We start from the raw sequence: 19,299 nt of genomic DNA on the forward strand, positions 1-19,299 counted from the left end.
AATAATTAAGAATGCTGGACCCAGAGTCATCTTGTATTATGTGCCTGCTGGCAGGCTGGGACCAAAAGGATGATTTGGGGTGCAACTGCAGTTGCAGGAGCGGCTCAGGGTGCTATTGGGGTGGGAGTTGAGCTCAAATGAGTTAAACCCTGGGGCACAGAGGAAGGGCAGAAAGCCTGTTCTGGGTGACCTAAAATGTTTGATTCATCTTAAAACATGGGCCATGTGTTTTCTGTCTCTTCTGGGGAGGGCTCCAGGGAATGCCAGACTTTCTGGAGGAGTATTTTTTTTATATTTATGATGGAGAATTTCAGAGCAGAATATCACTGTCAAAGGGGAAAATAAAAAAAAAACTAACAACAACAAAAAAAACCCCAAAACCAAAACAACACTTAGGTGTTTATGGTTTTATTTTGGGGGTTTTGTGTTGGTTTTTTTTTTTTCATTGCAAGCTGGTAATCATTTGGCCACCCCAAGTATGAATTCTACAGTGCTGAAACCTCACTGCAATTTTCCTAGCTCTGTCCTGGCATCAAAGCCATCAGGAAAGGGAAATGCACTACCTGTGTTTTGTGCTGTTAAGTGCCAGGTGTCAAGGCAGACATAGCAGGTGCTCCCTTGATGGGGACAGGGCAGTGCATGGGGCTGGCCATTTTGGGCAGGAGTAGCCCAGGCACCTTGGAGGTTTTGGCATATCTCCCGTGTCTTGTCCTTCTAAATGTCAGCAGGATGATGGCTGGCTGGCATGGGCATTGCTAGTGGTGGACACAAGCCTCTGGCTGTGTCCCCAGCCACACTTGCCCCATGGTTGCATAAAGCACAGGCAGGTGAGCCCCCGTGCCAAAGGAAATGTGCCTGGCTGGGCTTCTGCCTTTGCCTGTGCCGTTGCCAAGACCATGAGCACAACAGAGCAACGTCCAGCAGCACCTGCGGGATTGTGGAAGCTTTACGGGCAGACCGGGAGGAAGCACTGGGAGGTCCCCGCAGTACTTGTCTCCTGTAATGTTTTGTGTGTTGCTGTGTCACACCTGACCTTCTGATGCTTTCTGTACCTGCAGTGGGGAGGCTCTGGCATGGTGCGTCACAGCACTTCCTTGTCCTGAGGTTTCCACTTTCCCTGGCAGATGTGCATGTCACTGGCTCCTAAATGCTTTGGGCAATGCAGAATCTCCTCCCAGCCTTTTAGGACACTTCTGTGCTCATGGGGGGTTTACTTGGGTATTGTACTTGATGGTTTTGACAGGGTGTGATGGTATCTGGAGGAGATGGGCTTCAGGACAGGTGGGGGTCATGTCCTCTCTAACGGGACACATTCCCACTCCTCTCTCTCCAGGACCAGGCAGAGGAAGGCAGAGCCAGCATCTACTGTGTAGTCTTCACCAGCTCCTGCAAAGCAACAATGCATTACTCTGATTTCCCCATCCCCAATGATCACCCCTGGTACATGCGCTACACCAGAGTAGCAGCGCATCTGCAACTACACGGAGCACTTCGACCTCCTCCACAAAGTACAGTTCAAGGTAAAAAGCCTGGAGTGGAGAGGGGCAGAGAGTAGCCAGGGGACCTGGGCAGGAGGGACATCGCCTTGGTGTCAGGGTCTCCCTGCCACAGGGAAAATCCTGGGAGAAAATATTGCGGGAAGGAAAAAAAATAGTTTCCTGGTTCTGTTAAAGCAGGCCACATCAGCTCCTCTCTCTGTCACTCCCCAGCACGAAATCACAGGGGCAAACATCCCCAGCTCCCAGCACCTCTGAATCCCACTGACTCACTAAACCTCTTGATCTGCTCTGCAGCCACCCAGTCATCTCTTTCTGTTTCCTTGAAGACCCTGGCCACCAAGGTTAAGAAACACCCTGACTTTTCTGTGACGGAGCGGTGGGAGCTGGTGACCCAGGGAGGTGGGAAGGAAGAGCTGGCAGGTTCTGATGCTGTTATGGTTTGCTCTGGGCATCATGTCTACCCAAACCTCCCCCTCACCACCTTCCCAGGTAAGCTGTATGTGTGTAATTCATCTGCTGGGATACAGCCAAGCAAATACCTTCCATCACAGTTTGTCCCCACAAAGAAAAAAATAAAATAAAAAGAGCACCTTTTCAGCATTAAAAAAGAGTGTTTTCCTTGAAAGCAATATGTTGGGGGATAGAATCCATCCAAGAAACCAAAACCTGTTTCTTGAGAAAAAAAAAAAAAAAAAAAAAAGACTCTGTATCCAAACTGTATCAAAGCAGGGGAGTTTTTACTAGAGGTAATGCTAATCTTTCCTGGGGGAAAAAATAATTCATGGCATTTTCTTTAACAGAAGATTTTTCATAAATGGATTTTGTAAAACACTTTTTTGGCATTTTCCCATGATTTCTGATACAAGTGTCACGTGTGTTACCTGATAGCCTTTGCCTCCTTACATACAGGCATGTTATTGGGAAAAACTTTCCCTCTGGCAAGAGATATTTGGTGCTGGGGGTTTGTTGGGAGGACACAAGCCTGAGGTACTGGATGGTCAGGAATGCTCCCCTTAGGTCCTTTGCCATGTTCTCTTTTTAAAAACGAAAGCTGCTTCCCTGTTGTTTGCAAGGTTGTAAAGCCATACCGATGGATGGAGTGTGGTTGTCCAGGTGCCTCGGGGTGATGTTGGGGTTGCAGTAGTACCCTTTTGGGGTACAGAAATACCGTGCAAAGGTATCCTGTGCTTGCACACTCTTTCTGCTTAAATACTGAATGAAGATAGAGACAGATCTCATCCAACTATGGGTTTGCAGCATCCCAGGAGACACCTGCTACTGTGAGAAATGCCCAAACAGATGCTCCATCAGCATCTGTGGGAAGGAGAGATCTCAAGGCCAGCACAGCCTCTCCTTTTCATTCCTGGAGTGAATTATGACCTTTTCTGTTCTCCTTGGGAATACAAAAGTTTAAAGACTGCTGCTTCCATAGCTGGGAGTTCAAGAGGCTGGAGAAGTTCAGAGGGAAGAAGGTGCTAGTGATAGGCTTGGGCAACTCTGGCTGTGACATTGCCATGGAGCTCAGCACCCAGCACCGTTGTGTCACAGGTATAGAGCCACTGGGTAAAGGGGGTCCCCCCATCTGCTCGAGCACAGGCCACCGCCTCCATACAACAGCCCTGGGGGCTCACAGCCATCGCAGGAGCAGCGCACCCCTACCTGGCTGTCCCCTCAGGTCTACCTGAGCTCAAGTGGGTCCTAGGTGATGAGCCACCTCTGAGACAATGGCTACCCCTGAGACATGCTGGTCATCACTTGTTTCCAGACGTGGTTGGGGAACAAGCTCTCCAGGGTGCTCAGTGACTGGTTGCATGTGAGAGGCACTGAACAGGTATGCATGGGTCATCCATCCCCAGACCCCCAGGGGTGCTGGTTCCGGACAGGACTGAACTGTGCCCATCCTGGGCTGCCAGCAGAAGGCACCCCTGTGCCAGCCCCACCACCTTTGCCTTCGCAGAACTTCCCACAAGAAGCCGGTACTCAAGGACCACCTTCCGAGCTGCATTGCCTGCAGCATGGTGGTGATGCAGCTGAACGTCAAGGTGTTCAGAGAAACATGGGGTGCTTTTCACTGGGGCAGCGGGTCATTTTTCAGCCCATGGCAGATATCAATGAAGTCCCTGTGGTGGGGCTGAAAAGCCCCTCGTGTATCACTGAACATCTTCAAGGACAGGGGAACCGGTGTTGCCACATCCTCAACACCCAAGCTTGACCCAAGCCTGGTTCTTGACCCCAAAGGGTTGAGAGGCACCCAGCAGCTCAGCTGATCCCTGCAAAACCCATCTGCTGCAGGAGTGTGCTGGTTTTGACTGGAATAGAATTAAATTTTTTTCCACAGTAGCTACTACGGGCTGTGCCTTGGCTCTGTGCTGAGAACAGTGTCGGTGACACAGGGACGATAACCTTCATTACCCCGAGCAGCGCTCACGCAGCGCCAAGGCATCTTCTGCCCCTCACCCACCCACCAGTGAGCGGGTTGGGGGGCACAAGGAGCTGGGGGGACACACAGCCGGGAAGCTGACCCCCACTGCCAAAGGGATGGCCCATGCCGTATGGCGTCATGCTCAGCATATAAAGCTGGGGGAAGGAGGAGGAAGGGGGATGCTCGGAGCGATGCTGTCTGCCTGCCCATGTCCCTGTCCCGCGTGCTGGAGCCCTGCTCCCCTGGGGGTGGCTGAGCCCCTGCCTGCCATGGGCAGCGGTGAGTGAACTCCTGGGTTTGCTTTGCTTGTGCACCAGCTTTAGACTTACCTGCTAAACTGTCCTTGTCTCAACTCATGAGTTTTCTCACTGTTTTCCTTCCGATCCTCTCCCCATCCCACCAGGGGGGAGTAAGCAAGTGGCTGTGTGGGGCTGAGCTACTGGCAGGGGTTAAGCCATGACAAATGTCAGCATTAAATCTTTGTCAGAGCATCTTAGGAGGGATAATGTCTTGCTACATTTAGGAAAAAAAAAAAAAAGAAAAAAGACATAATGGACATTTATGTGAAAGCAAATTAGATGATTTTTGAGCATGCTGGAATCTGGGTAATGGAGTATTTTTTAATATGTCATCTTTTAGGCTGATTACCTTTGTTCCACCTTCTACTTGGTATTTTAATATATAACCTAGAACACTACTTGCACTATATTTCTACCCTGTGTTTCAAAATATTGGCTTGAACAGCTTTTTGGAAGAAGAGCTTTTGGAAGCCAAAGCACCAGGTTATGTGAAAGAAAGGGCAGCGGGGAGGAGAGGCAGCCAGTGACGCTGGGAGCTGTGGGATGCACTGGGGAGGTGTTAGGGTGCCAACAAGGCAAGAAAAGATGATGTCAGGGAATGAATGAAGAGGGTTTATGGGGTGCTGGCAGGTCAGCCCTCCTTCCCCTGGTGCGAACAATAGATGGATGTGGGTCAGGCTGCCACAAAGGTGCTCTGGGGCTGGCTTACACCCGCAAAGCAGTTGAATGACCTCATCGTTATCAGACATGAGGTCTGCTGAGAGCACGCTGGCTGCACTGTTCTTCCCCAGTGTTACGGGGTGTTACTGCTGGCCATTGGATCGTGGGGAAGCTGTACCCCACTGCTGGTTCTGCAGCTGTTCTTATGTGTATAAATCCACCAAACCCCACAGCATCTCTCTCCAAATGAGGGCACCGTGGGGTAGTCCTTTGCAGAGCAAAGTTGTGTCCCACCTTTCCTTTTACACCAGCTTCCGCCCTGCTCTGCTATTCAAATAATTATTTTACATGTGCAGAAGCAGTAACCACCCCATGATACTTTAACCCATTACCAGCTTGCTCCAAAAACCCAGGATTTTAGCCAGCATTTCATGACATTGCTACTGCTGGACGCCTTGGGGATGCCAACACTGAGGCCAGCTGCTGGGTGAAGATCAAGTGAACCTGCACCATGGCCTGCAGGCCAAATGCCACAATTGTTATTATTGATTTGCTGGAGCAAGTATTCCACTCAGCAAGGACCAGTTTGCCAGCCCATTCTGCCTCCCACGGCCCAGAGCTTGCTGAAATGGTGGGAGGCAGAAGCATTGGTGTCAGGGAGTGCCTGCTCCATGCACTGTGCTGCCGGGGTTGGGCTCTCTGTACCTATGTGGGTCAGTAAATGCTTGTTTTCCAGAACTCCTCCAAATTCAAGGGACACAAGCCAGGAGGGCCTGAGCTGGCTCATGACTCACAGCTGGCTCCATTATTTTAAGGTAAGTGAGGATGGGAAGCACAACTGAGCACTCGGCTCTGCCTGTTCCGCAGTGGCATCGCACAGGGTGTGGGGACTCCCAACAGATGCATTTGCTATGGTTTGCTTTCAGACTGTGGTCATCAGGATAAAGAAAAGGAAAAATTCCAGGGCTCCTCAACCACCCACCAGTGGGTTGTTGTCACCGAAACTAATGGGAAGGAGGACCTGGCCATTTTTGGTGCTGTGATGGTTGGTGTCAGTCACCATATACATCCATCTGTCCTGCTGGAGTCTGTATGAGCTGTTTATGGAGTGCTGCTACAGGCACATATCTATGAGCAGGGTTAACAAGCTGCATGTGTACCAGATGGGGAAGTTATGTGCAGAATAATACCAGCTGAGCAGCTGCAAGGTGGGAAGCCAGGGAGGCAGCTGGCCTGTCCACAGCCCAGCAGCGATGCTGGTGCCTGGGACCCAGCCTACACCTCACTGGAGGGGCTGATCCCAAATCCTTTAGCCTGTCTTTGGCTGGAAGCCCATGGAGGTTCTCTATGTGGTCAAGGTCAGTTAGAGCTGCTTTTGAATGGGAAGATGGGTCAGATGTTCCTGAGGTCCCTTCCCATCCCGTCTCCAGGATTCAACAAGGAGAACATCTCCAGGTTAAACAGGCAGGTCCTGTGGGTCACACCAGCCCCCGGCAGCTGCGGGCTGGGGCAGGGGGCTGGGAAGGGCCGGGGGGGCTGGCAGCCGGCTGGGCATGGGCCAGCGGTGTGCCCGGGTGGCCAAGGAGGCCGACAGCACCCTGGCTTGTGTCAGAAACAGCGTGGCCAGCAGGGCTGGGGCAGTGACTGTCCCCTGTGCTGGGCACTGCTGGGGCCACCCCTGGAGCCCTGGGTTCAGCTTTGGGCCCCTCACTGCCGGAGGGACACGGAGGGGCTCCGAGGGGCTGGAGCGTGTCCAGGGACGGGCAGGGGGAGGGGATGTGTGGGGGATGGGGCACCAGGCTGGGGGGGGGTGGGGTGGCTGGGGGTGTTCAGCCTGGAGAGGAGGGGGCTTGGGGGGTGTGATCACTCCCTACAGCTGCCTGACAGGGGCTGTAGGCAGTGGTGGTCGGTCTCTTCTCCCAGGGAACAAGTAACAGGACAAGAAGAAATAGCCTCAGGTTGTGCCAGGGGAGGTTTAGATTGGGTATTAGGAAAAATTTCTTCTCTGAAAGGGCGGTCAAGCACTGGGACAGGCTGCCCAGGGACGTGGTGGAATCACCATCCCTGGAAGTGTTTAAGAATGCGGTGCTCAGGAACATGGGTTAGTGATGGACTTGGCAGTCCTGGGTTAACAGTTGGACCTGGCGGTCTTACAGGTCTTTTCCAACATAAATGTTTCTATGATTCCTAGGGTCTGGTGAAGCTACTGGAGGTGAGGAAGATCTACTAGCTGACAGGAGCTAGCACAGCTCCACAGTCCCTGTGCTGGCTCCTCAGCAAGGTACTTCTGAGTGGTCTGAGTAGCGCCTTGCTTAGTGCTGGGGTGTTTGGCCTCTTAAAACCCCCTAACTTCTGGGAACAAATACACCAAAGTGTTTCTAGATGGGAGGCTGGGGTGGTGGAGGGGCATGTCTCTGCCTGAACTAGGAGTGCTGCTGTGTCCCTTTGCTGGGGGATGGGAACGTTGGCCACAGGCACACATCTCCTGGAAAGGCTCTTGGGGAGGCAGCAGGGACTGAAAACACTTAAACTGCCCAGCCTGGGAGCTCCGTCAGTATTTACAGAAAAAGGAGTCAGCTGCACTGGCTAAATTTTTGAAAACAGAGACTGATGGACGACTTCAGCTAGTGGTGGTGGTAGGAAAGCACCTTCTGGTCAGGCTGTGCAGGTCTTAACCATGTGCTCTCCAGACAGCTCTTCCTTGTAATCTTTTGCTTACAAGTTACCTTAACTGTAACGCCAGTTTTCTCTGACAGTCTCTTCAGTAGTTATATTTTATTACCTGTGAAATGACAAACACAGCCCCCTTAACACTCAGAAGAGCTGAGGAAGGTCTAAAGCCCTTCCTAGTGCTGCACATTGTTTGGGTGCATCTCCCATGGCACGTGGGGAGCGTATGAGTTTATGAACTTTGAGTCCTGGTACAAAGACATGGGGAGCAAGGGATCAACATCAGGGTTGTTCTGGAGCAGTTGTCTGGGGAAGCTCGTAAACATACATTTTAAAACCTCCAAACCCAAGAAGCTACAAACTGCAGTTTGCCAGGCTTTATTAACACAATAGGTTTAACAATGACAGCAGCTTCCTCTCGACAAATTCAACAGTTTACACACTTGGAAAACATGGTGATTTATTTAATCAGGTTAAACTTTAGAGTAAAACACTTTTGCCCTCCACACAGAGACCTCCTCGCCTAGCAAGCGAATCCTTTCCCATAGCAGCTGCTACAGCCCACATCTGCTCTGGCACATCCTTTGGGTCTCCTTAACAGGGATGTCTCTTGAGAGGTTTCGGGAAGAGCTCAAGATATTGAACCTAGCTCTGATTGAAAAGAAACGTAAGTGTCCTGCCAGTGTTTGTCACTGGCAGAGTCCTCTGTGTGCTGGGAATTGTAAATAGGAAAACAGTCCCTGCTGCTTAGGGTAGAGGTTTTGTAGTCTTATTTTTAAGTAGGAAATTGCTTTTTGGCCTTGGGGCCAAAGCATAAGCAATTTTTCTGGGGCCAAAACCCAGGCTTTAAGAAATGGGGGGGTGGGAATAAATTTTTCCATCATCAGCTGCTTGTAGCCTCTGTTCACCTTACGGACTGCTGCATCCCACAGCCTTGTGGGAAGCAGTGGGAGGCAACAGCCACCTTTGAGGCAGCCTCACCTCCATGTGCAGCAAAGAAATGGTGATTAAAGCCTGCTGGTCAGTAAGGGGAGGGAGTGATAGTATTGAGGAGAAAATTAAGTGTTTCACTGATGAGCCCAGACCTCACATTCCGTCAGCTCCTGAACACATGTGGCAGCAGTGGCTGCTTGATGGTGAGCACCCTGCTTTGCTTGGAGGCTGACTTAATAAGAAATCCACTTTTGTTTCTTTTTCTTGTCCTCGTTCACCATGACACAGGCCAAACACTGCTGACACAAGCCTAGACAACAAAGTGGGCTCTGCTGAGGCTTGTTGACACATAGATTTGCCCCTCCTTGGCTTGAAGTGTTATTTTAAAGAGGTGGTAAAACCGGTGCTGCAGTGTTGCAGCAAAGGTGCCTTTCCCATCAGATTAAGACTAAATGCATGTATTAAGTTTCTCCTTCCCTCTACTTCAAGGACAAAAAGCCCATTGCAGAGCCCAGGCTTGTGCCACGGTCCAGGGAGTTTTGTTCCTCTAAGTGAGAAGGGGCTCACCAGCAGGCAGGCGCATGAGAATTCCATCCCTGGTTCTTGTCCGGAGCCACTGCTGGTTATTTACAGCTCCTGGCTCTCCCCATGGTCCTCCATGACTGATACACCCCCAGCACCTAACAGGGCTTGTGCCCCAGCATGTGAGGATGTGGACAAACCCGGCTGTTAGGTGTCCCAGGCTGGGTAGAGGGAAGGTGGTAAAACAGTTCCACAAATTACATGTCCTCATTTGGCCTTGCTCCATCCCTCGGTGAAAGCCCATTTTCCCCAGCAGTTTGTGTGTGCGATGGTGATGGCAGGGTCTCCCTTCTGTCCCCAGTGGGGTAGCAGCAGATCACACTCGCTCAGAAATAGGGGCAGGGACCTCCTCTGCCATGTCCACTTATGTCTTTGCTATGAAGAAATCCAGGGGGACTGGCCCAAGGGTATCAAGGGATGCTCTGCTTGAATACCAGGCCATGAAGGCTTTTTCCAGCCCTGAGAACATATGAAAACCCACTGATGCGTTGTCTGTTCTCTTCTCTGCTCCGCACAGACTGTTCCTGGGGAGAAGCTGGAGAGATGGGTCCCAGGTGTCCCACGATGCCAACCCCTGCCGAGCCAGCAGCAGAGGTGAGTAAAGCAACAAGAATTTCCCTGTATGTTTCCAGGGGCTTTTCAGTGCCCTGGGCATGCACATGTGTAATTACATTAATTACCTCCCTGCTATCACGTTATCCATCTCCACTGATACTTTGTTGTGTGTACCTGGTCCAGATCATAGCAGGGGTGTCTGTGGAGGGAAAAAACACAGGCCTGAGCAGATCACAGGAAAGTGAGTTTTAATCCCAGGGCACTGAAGCTTTGGAGATGTTTCTACCCCAGTCATGTGGTACCACTCATCGCACCTCATCCTGCACCTCTGGACCAGATTCCCCATCAGGGATGGCCAGAGCCACTGCTGTTGTAAGGAGCTGCAGCAAAGGCATCTGGCTCTGTTTCTATGCCAGTGGCTCATCTGTGACAAAACACAACTTGTTCTTTTAGAAAGCTCCGCTGAAATGCCCTCCCAAAAGCACAAACACCTCTCCTGGGGAGGTGCCATAGCGTCCCTCTGACCGCGTCACCCAGATTCCTGCTGGGAAATTCAGAAAAGCAGGAGCATACAAAGAACAAAATAATTGCCTTTGTGGATTCCCTACTCCTTCTTGCTGAGTGCTGGCAAGCATCTTTGCAGGTGTGAGGTTTTGTGCATCCAGGGAAGAGTCTAGTGGGAGGGAAAACTGGGATACATAGTCTGTATAAATCTCAACAGTATCAAAGATGTGCAAGGCTTGTTGTCCATTTGCCTCAGTAACCGTGTCCCATTGGCCTGGGAGAACAAAATCTGAACGTTTCTTCATGCTGCTGGCAGTGGTCCGAAACCTGAATTCAAATTAATAAGTTTGATTTCACAGGCTCCAGCCCCCACAAGCACATTGCTCACAGCCACTGCTAGCCAAACTGGGCATGAGCTCCAAACCTGACGTGCTCCCGGTGCCAAACCCAGGAGCCAGGCACTGGGCAGAAACATCAGGAGATCCTGGGGCAGGGAAGCCCGAGAAGGCTGATGTCTCTCTGTGGGAGCTGCAGATGGGTGGCAGCCCAGGCTGCCGTGCTCCCAGCACAGGGGCGGTGAGTCCTGTCCCTCCACAAACCAAACATGTTTTGTTCAAGTGCCTGGGTCCACCACAAAACTCAGCAGACTTTTCCTATGGCTAATTACCTTCCCTGTTAGGAATGCACATCTTATTTCTACTTCTAGTTTCAGCTGCCAGCTATGGGAGCTCAGCTCTGCAGTTGCCTCTGCAAATCCGAACGCAGGCACTGGGCAGGTGTCTCTGTTGTATGGAGCTGCTTTATTCACCACCCTCTGTTCTGCAGACCTTGGATGGGGTTTTTTCCCCCTCACTTGCAGCCTCCTGGGTTATTCAACCTGCTTAAAGAGCTGATACCAAATCCGGACCCATCACTCTGGGAGCGCCTTTGTCAGTGGCATGGTGATACTTCAGTGGGGCCAGAGGCTTTCACCACATCCCCTGCGCTCACACTGCAGGGCCCCTGTGAACTATCTGCTGTCACTGCATGGCACAAACATTACTTTTTTTTTTTTCTAAACACTGTTTTTCCTAAAGACCCAGCCCTCTATCCATGGCCTCTTTGTCCAGCTGCACTCATTTGCAGAGTTTTCATACTTTCTCACCAGTCACACCTCAACATATTGAGTAGCTGGGGGCAAAGCCCCATCCAAAGCCACCTTTGTTCCCTGCATTTCCATGGTCATTTAGCCCTGTGAGATACCTGGATGGGTGCTATGTCCTGCATTGATACTTCAATCAACATTCCCACTTTCTTTGTGCTTCGGACCTTGGTTTGCAGCCATTTCATGCTCTCCCAGTCTGCATGCAGAGCCTCCTGCCCACCACCAGCAGCTGTACATGTGGCCAATGAGCAGCAACTGCAAAACCAGCTTGCTTTTCTTTTTGCTTTTTGCTTTTTTTTTTTTTTTTCCTGGAAAGTGCCCTGGTTGCAAAGCCCTGGTTGCCATAACCCTGCTGTCCATCAGCTGCTTTGGCTATCTTCTGGAAGGCAGCCATGTGGCAAGTGAGACCATCCCACAGCTGGAGCCACCCCCCCACCACACAAGTCGTCCTTGCACCACTGTGGGTCAAGGAGCGGGAGAGGCCAGCCACTCCTCCCACTGCAAACCCTGGTTGTGCAACTGCCGGACTGGGGTTGCCCGCCCTCCCCTGCCTCTGCCAAAGCACCACGGCTTGCCTATAAATTGGGAGCACAAGGGGCTCTCCCAGCAGCAGCGGCGAGACAGCGCGGGTGACCGAGGCTGGGAGGTAAGTGTCCCTGGGGGGCTGCGAAGCCTTTCCATCCCTCCCTGCCTCACACGAGCACCCCACGGCTTGAGACATCTAAGGTTAGCTGCTACAAATACTTGCAAGGACAGCACAGAAAGAGTGGCAGAAGCAGGTATGGGGTAGCAGAGACAGTATTTCCAGGATGTTACTTCTAGCTTCTCTGCAAAGGGGTAGGGAATTAAATCGCATACATAGCTGGGAGATATTTCTGATATAAGCTAACTCCCACCATGCAAACACACACAACCCCCAAAAACAGGTAATGATGAGCAGCTTATGCTAGCACTTTCTTCATTTACAAAGGGAAAAGTCCAGTTTTCATTCCAGCATTGGAGAGCAGAGTATTTGTTAGGTGCTGCCTCCCTACTGAAAGCTGATACTGATCACAGGGAATTTGGTGTTTTCTAGAAAATACAGTGTCCAACCCCACGTTTTCTACTGAAGACTTCTATTTCCTGATGAATACACTAATGTCTGTGCCCGGTGGAAGCTGAAAGCGCTTCTTGGGGCAGCGGAGCTGGTGCCACCCTGCCGTAGTGCAGTCCTAGTGTGCCAGGTTGACCACTCGGCTGAGCAGGGTGCTCCCCACCAGTGCTGGGGTTAAACCAGGGGTCGCAGCAGCACCCCTAGGGCACAGGTGTGGTGGTCCCCACTCTGGCCATGCCCAGCCCGAGCCGTGGCACCTGGCCATCATCCCTTGGTTTTCGTTGCCCAGCACTATCAAGAAGGGTTCGGGTCCATCATCCCCACTGCAGCCCTGAGAGCCTCGCAGGGCTGGATGTCAACCCAGGGGCTGTGGCCTTTCCAGTCTCGGGGTAGAGCCCTTCCCAGCCCTGCAGCAGCCCTTCTGTCCAGCCCAGCCCTTCCCAGGGGGCAGCTTTGGGAGGCAGAGGCAGAAGCAACCCTAAAGCCAAGGTGCCCTACACCCCCAGCCCCTCCTTCAGCCTCAGGAGCCAGACCAAGGTGGGCAGCATCTACCCTGGGGACAGGGATGCAGAGACTGAATAGTCCTGGTCTGCACTTTGGTTTTTTCTGAGAAAGGCAGGGACAGATCTCCAAAGATAAAATACAAATATCTGCAAGACTGATAAAGAAGAGCAGTTTAAACATAGTTTGTAAATACAAATTGGCAGTGAATTGTGGCTTAACTACATACTTTCAAAGAGAGTTTCCACGGCAACTACAGGGTTTTGAAAGCAGCCTGGTGAGTGCTCTGTAAAAGTGGATTGATTTACTAAAAAAAAATCTAAAAATAGAGAAAATTTAAAGTTGTTTAATCTAACTTGTAAATGAGTGCAGAATGCTGGTAAAGGGAACAAAGGTTTGGGGCTGGCATATAGAGAAACCCCCTAAGGAGGGTTTGCTGGCAGCTGCTCCCCGAGAGGGTGGTGACTGCCCGTGTGGTCTCTCCCAGGTTAAGCCCCGTTCACAGCCTGGGATCCCGGCGGAGACGGCAGGGATGAGAGTGGCAGTGGTGGGCGCGGGTGTCAGCGGGCTGACAGCCACCAAGTGCTGCCTGGATGAGGGGCTGGAGCCCACCTGCTTCGAGCAGAGCCAGGACATCGGGGGGGTCTGGCGCTACACGGTGAGTTGGCCATGCCTGCCCATCCCACGGGAGCTGCAGCCTGGCAGGCTGGGGAGTGGGTTGAGCTGGGCTCCAGTGGGTGGGGAGGGGGTGCCGGCGCTCGCTGGGTGCTGACTGCTCCTGGCTGCGCTCCGCAAGACCAGGGGAAAGGAAGCAAGGGGACAGTCCCCACCCCAGGGTGCACGGCTGATGCGCCCTGGGGTGCTATGCCAGGAGTACATTGAGGCCGGTCGGCCAAGCCTCTACCCGTCAGTCATCAGCAACACTTCGAAGGAGATGTCAGCATTCTCTGACTTCCCCTACCCTGAGGACTTCTCCGTGTTCCTGCCCAATGCCCAACTCCTGGACTACCTCCGGCGCTATGCTGAGCACTTCAGCCTCCGGGGACACATCAAATTTGGGGTGAGTGATGGGTACCCCGGCACTACCCCACTCCCCACACATGCTGGGCGCCAGTAGTGACTCCAATTTGCTTCCATGTTTCAGACCACTGTTGTCAGCATTCGGAAACGCCCTGACTTTGCCACCACGGGCCAGTGGGATGTGGTCACGGAGGCGGGTGGGAAGCAGACATCACATGTCTTCGATGCCATTATGGTTTGCATCGGCAATTGCTCCGAGCCATCGCTCCCTCTGCACTGTTTTCCTGGTATGGTATGCAGCTGCCTGCGGTCACCTGCTTCCAGGGGCTGGGGGGAGAAGGGATAGTGGTTCCTCAGGGAAAATGTTTCCTTCCTTTTCTTGCTTCTGCTTTTCAAATATGCTGGCATGAACAGCAATACATCCTGATGCTTCAGCAGCTTTGCCTTTGCAGGCACTGGCCACTTCAGAGCAAACTTCCAAGATAGGATGGTTTAGCCTGGGAGAAACTGTGCAGTACGGGAGATGGGACAAGGTCCTCTCAGTGAAGCTCCGTCATCTTTGACAGGGCTGTATTCATCACTGCTGGAATGAATCTTCCGAGCTGTCAGCATAGAGAGGGTTGCCTTGTCATCAGCATTATCAGGTGTTTCTGAAGCTGCTTGTAGGACAGGAGAAGAGGTTTACTGGCTTTTCCGAACCTTTGCATCCCCAGCTTGTAAAGGCTGAATCCCAAGACCGCACCAGCATAGCCCTTGTGCGTAACTGTCTTCCAAGTCCCACCCAGCACGTGTCCCTGCTCACTGCTGTGCAGGGATGCATGAGACCCCACTTTGGAGAGGAAGCACCAACCTTGTGTGTGTGGGATGTAGGGCTGCACCACCCCGAGTCCCCGGTGGCAAGCGATCACACTTCCTTGCTCTTGTCATCTGGATTGCTTTTACACCAGTTCTCCCGACAAAACCTACAAAACTCTCGAGTAATGAAAAGCTTTGTTTCTTTCTCCCCAAGGCATCGAGAAGTTTCAAGGCCAGTACTTTCACAGCCGGCAGTACAAGCATCCCGAGGTGTTCCAGGGGAAGCGGGTCCTCGTGGTTGGCATGGGTAATTCGGGAGCGGACATCGCAGTGGAGGCCAGCCGCGTAGCTGCAAAGGTACCACTGCCCCCAGGGGTGCGGGGAGGGTGATGCTGTGAGCAATAGCTCAGCTGGCCATCACTGCAGGGAGAGCCAGCCGGCTTCACCCTGCATAGTGTCCAAACAGTATTTCTGAACCTGTATTTCTTGTTCAAAAACCTACCCTGAAAGAAAGCTGGTTGTTCTCTCCCGTTTCACCTCCACCATCAGCTGCTGGCAGGTCTTAAAGATGCTGTTACTGCTTTTTCATTGCATAGCGGTCTGTGCTGTGCCCCTCTGGGGTTACTTTATAAAGGCATAGAAGAGGATTCATCACCCAAATTGTTGATTCTCTCCCAGGTGACCCTTTGCACCAGCCAAGGTGCCTGGGTGATCAGCCGCGTGTTTGACTATGGCTACCCGTGGGACATGGTCTTCAACACTCGCCTTATGAGCCTGATCAGAAACCACCTCCCCCATCCCCTTTCATGGGGGTTGATTAACCACAGGGCGAACCAGTGGTTCAAGCATGAGAACTATGGCCTTCAACCAGAGAAAAGGTACTTCTTGGTGGCTCCATCCTATGTGGTGTCACAGGGCTTGTGCTGTGGGCAGCGGGGAGATCTCCAGCAACCAGCATCAACCAATGCAGCTGCCAACGCCTAGGCTGGGGTGATCTCCAGCAGAGAGTTTGTAGCCCAGTAGGAGAAAAGAAGCTGTAGCCCCTTTAAGTGGTGCAAGATGGAGCATGCTGGAAAGCCCAGGAAGGACTGGAGGAGTTTTCCTCATGAGGGTCCCTAGGAAAAGAGGAGGAGGGAGGCTTAAAGCATGGATCAGCTCTGAAAAGAGATGGTTTAAGGAGTAATTGCATGAATGGTGGAAGGTGGATGAGTCTCTCGGGCTGTGAGACAGAATGACATTGGTGCAAGGATGAAACGTGTCGGTGTGTGAAGAGGGGGGAGGCAGGGATACTTGTTGGGAGCAAACAATGCCGGGAGGTCATGGGGCTGGAGGGCCCAGGAGGAGGAGGAGAGGGGGCACTGGCAGGGCTTGTTTGTGGTGTCCAACACCCAGAGCCCCTCAGCTTTCCACAGATGCCTGGTGCGTGACCCTGTGCTGAACGACGACCTTCCAAGCTACATCCTGACAGGAAGAATTACCATCAAGCCGAGTGTGAAGGAGTTCAAGGACAACTCCGTTGTTTTCCACAATTGCCCTGAGGAGGAGCCCATCGATATCGTTGTCTTCTGCACAGGCTACAATGTCTCCTTCCCATTCCTAGAAGAAACAGTTGTCAAGATGGAAAACAAGCACGCATCCCTCTACAAATACGTGTTCCCAACCCACCTGCAGAGGCCCACCCTGGCTGTCCTTGGGCTGATAAAGCCATTAGGAGCCATCATGCCTGTGTCAGAGATGCAAGCACGCTGGGTGACCCGTGTCTTCAAAGGTAGGAGAGCTAACATGAGCTCTCCTGTGTACCCAAACACAGTTCAGGCTGGACACGTTCTTGTCCCCTCTATACACTAAGAGGGATTTCTGTCCCTGGAGACCCCAGAGCTAAGAAGCTCCCTTAGAAGTGGATAAGGGAGCATTTCTAGGGCTCAGACTTCCCAAGTTATTTCACTCTAGCTGAGCTACAGCAACACAAGTGCGTGCTTGCTCCAAGCTACATCCAAGTTCATGACATCTACATCTTACTTTTTTTTTTTTTAATTTTGCCTAGTAAGCTGATGCATCTAAGTTAACACTTTGTACCCCATTTGCTGCAAGCCAAGAGTGTGCGCTCCATTGCTTGCTGTGACTCAGCTGATGTGCAGTCCTGAACCTGACCATGGTCTGAACTAGGTTGCTCAAGACAGTATTTTCTCTCTAAATTATTTTAGAAGTCAGAGCACAGAGATGGATTTGTAAACCTGGATGCACAGATAAGAATTGTCATTAAGATACTGTGGTGGATCCATCCTGGCAGGATTCACTGCTCTTTAAGGCACAGGGAGGTTTTTCTACCATGACTACCAGAAGAGTCCCATTGCCCCTCAAGAGTAATTATTTGTAATTACTGGAGTGAGGAAAGAAACTTGCTGGAGGGGTGGTGTTGCTTTCTTTTTAATAGAAGTAATAATAATAACCTCTCACTGGGCTGGTGTGGAGGGCTGCATCAGGGCTCCTCCACAGAGCCAGGGGAAGCTGTGGGGTTTCTCCTTGGCATGACCCTCTCTGGGGCTTGCACGGCCCATCTCACCCCACATCATCTGCCTGTGCCCTGACAGCACAAATCTGTCAGAGCAGGAAAAAGTGCAGGTGAATTTGTACTGCTGTGGAGGGCTGGTCTCTGGCAGAACTGCCACTGCCAAGCTAAATCCAAGCAATGAGGCTTTCCTGCCCTCCTGGGGAAGGGCTTCCCATGTTTTGCATCACTGAATGAGTTCACAAGTCCTCCTAGGAGCTAAAGTCTGCAGGACGCTCTCCTCTCTCTTCTAGGCTTGTGTCAGCTGCCTCCTCAGTCTGTCATGGAGAAGGAAGTAAATGAGAACAAGAAAATCCAATTGCAATGGTAAGCTGCTCTCCAGAGCACCAAAGGTTTTTGGGTGGATTGAAAAGCCCCTGGACTTTGGAGCACAGCAACACGCAGGCTCGTGCTCTGCAGCTGCTCCCTGCATGTACAGCAAAGGCGAGGGGGCAGCACCCAGGTCCAGCCACCCCTTTATTCCCTTGTGCCAAGCCAACCTAACCTTCGATTTGACACTCATATTTTGCCTCTTGATGATGGGAAAAAATCAATTCAGGATAGCTGAGACTACATCTTGCCTGGGAGTTGGGAAAGTGTGCCAGGGTCCCCAGGATTGAGAGAGAAAATGACAAAGAAAATGATGGCAATAAATGCAAAGTGATTTGGGGGGGGAAAGCAGCCAACCTGAGATGTATGTACAAATCATCTCAGATCTCAGCATGGAAATCCAGCTCACTGAGAATAGGTGTCTCAGCACACTGGCATGTGGTTCAGTGGGCAGGCAAAAGGTCAAATCAAAGGCTAAGAAATATTAGGCTATTAATTAGATAAACTCGGGAAACAGTGTGATATAGTAATCCGTGGTTCACCTAGATTGCTATAGTAGAAAAGGTATGGAAAAGTGAAATACAGACTTGCCCAGAACAGTTGTTGTACCATAAAAGGCTAAACACACATGGCTTTTTTCAGCCCACTGAAAAAAGGGCACAAAGCTGTCAGTTCTGCAGAGAAGGTGAACTGGAAGCAGTTCTCTAATTTACCATGTATTTTTGCAATACTCGGTGGAAATTAATGTGAGGGAAGGTAAAGGGTGCTGCCTTTCTCATGCTGCATGTGACTTCCCTGCAGAGAGAAAAGGAAAACTAGTTTTTTAAAAAAAACACAAACCACAAACCCTAAAAAAATGGTTTGACAAAGTCTTTTAGAAACGGTCCACCAAGGTGAAGGGGGGGGGGGGCAGATGCAACCTGTGGGTGTTGAAGTGAAAGTCCAACTGATGCAACATGAGAAAGGTGTGCAGCAGAGCCAGCATCACTTTACACATGCTGTGTCACGGGCAGGATTCGGGCGCAGGCAGAGCCAGGCTCCTGCTGCACCTACACCCAGCCCTTTCCTAAGAGGAACCCAGTTGTGTCGGGACACAGCAATGACAGGGATGCAGAGGATCTGACCTCCAGTTCCTCTCAGCCCTGTTGACACCGATCCTTCTCCCACCTCTTTTTCTTCTCTGATTCATGAAGGTTTGGTCTGTCCTTTGATGAAGTCCTCAAAACAGATTGGCTGGCCTACCTGGACCAGCTCACCTCCTTCATTGGGGCCAAGCCCAGCGTGCTGCGGCTGCTCTGCAGAGACCCCCGGCTGGCCCTCACCATTTTCTTTGGCCCCTGCACCCCCTACCAGTACCGGCTGGTGGGCCCCGGGCGCTGGGAGGGGGCGCGCCAGGCCATCCTCACCCAGTGGGACCGGACCCTGAAGCCCACAAGAACGCGAGTCTCTGCCAACTCCTCCAGCCTCTGTCCTTCCCTCCTGACTGTGGTGGGGTTCCTCCTGCTCCTGGCTACCCTGCTTTTTGGTTTCCAGTAGATTTTGGAGCCTGTTTGGTTGGTTTTTTTCCTTGTCCTTGCAGATGTTATCTCAGGTCAGACAGCTCCACAGGCTACCGTGGGACAAGAGGAAAGGGATTTCAGCAGAACACAATTAATTAAAATACGTTAACCAGTAGCAAAAACCTCTCTCTGCTCTAGCTCACCCCCAAGCACAGCTCTACAGACCTGATGAGCTGGGGGTGGGC

At 51.7% G+C, this 19,299-nt stretch overlaps 1 protein-coding gene across 14 annotated transcripts; it reads left to right on the forward strand.

Moving 5' to 3' along the window:
- The first annotated feature begins 1,338 nt into the window (after nt 1-1,338).
- On the forward strand, nt 1,339-19,104 carry LOC102047784 (flavin-containing monooxygenase 1). Of its 14 annotated transcripts, none has more exons than XM_055725071.1 (12): nt 1,431-1,520; nt 5,617-5,695; nt 7,072-7,161; nt 9,583-11,914; nt 13,350-13,520; nt 13,734-13,922; nt 14,007-14,169; nt 14,892-15,034; nt 15,356-15,555; nt 16,090-16,445; nt 17,480-17,552; nt 18,749-19,104. In XM_055725071.1, the coding sequence occupies exons 4-12, from the start codon at nt 11,504-11,506 to the stop codon at nt 19,089-19,091; spliced, it is 2,049 nt and encodes a 682-aa protein (XP_055581046.1). In that variant the 5' UTR covers nt 1,431-1,520; nt 5,617-5,695; nt 7,072-7,161; nt 9,583-11,503; the 3' UTR covers nt 19,092-19,104. The 14 variants fall into 14 exon arrangements, with proteins under 14 accessions (XP_055581052.1, XP_027656395.2, XP_055581046.1 ...); XM_055725075.1 differs by lacking the exon at nt 1,431-1,520 and having other exon boundaries at nt 4,037-5,695; nt 9,583-9,659; nt 10,484-11,914; XM_055725076.1 differs by lacking the exon at nt 1,431-1,520 and having other exon boundaries at nt 4,037-5,695; nt 9,583-9,659; nt 10,831-11,914.
- Nucleotides 19,105-19,299: the final 195 nt, after the last annotated feature.

Source organism: Falco cherrug, chromosome 12, assembly GCF_023634085.1.
Source record: "Falco cherrug isolate bFalChe1 chromosome 12, bFalChe1.pri, whole genome shotgun sequence".
Classification (NCBI taxonomy): Eukaryota; Metazoa; Chordata; class Aves; order Falconiformes; family Falconidae; genus Falco; species Falco cherrug.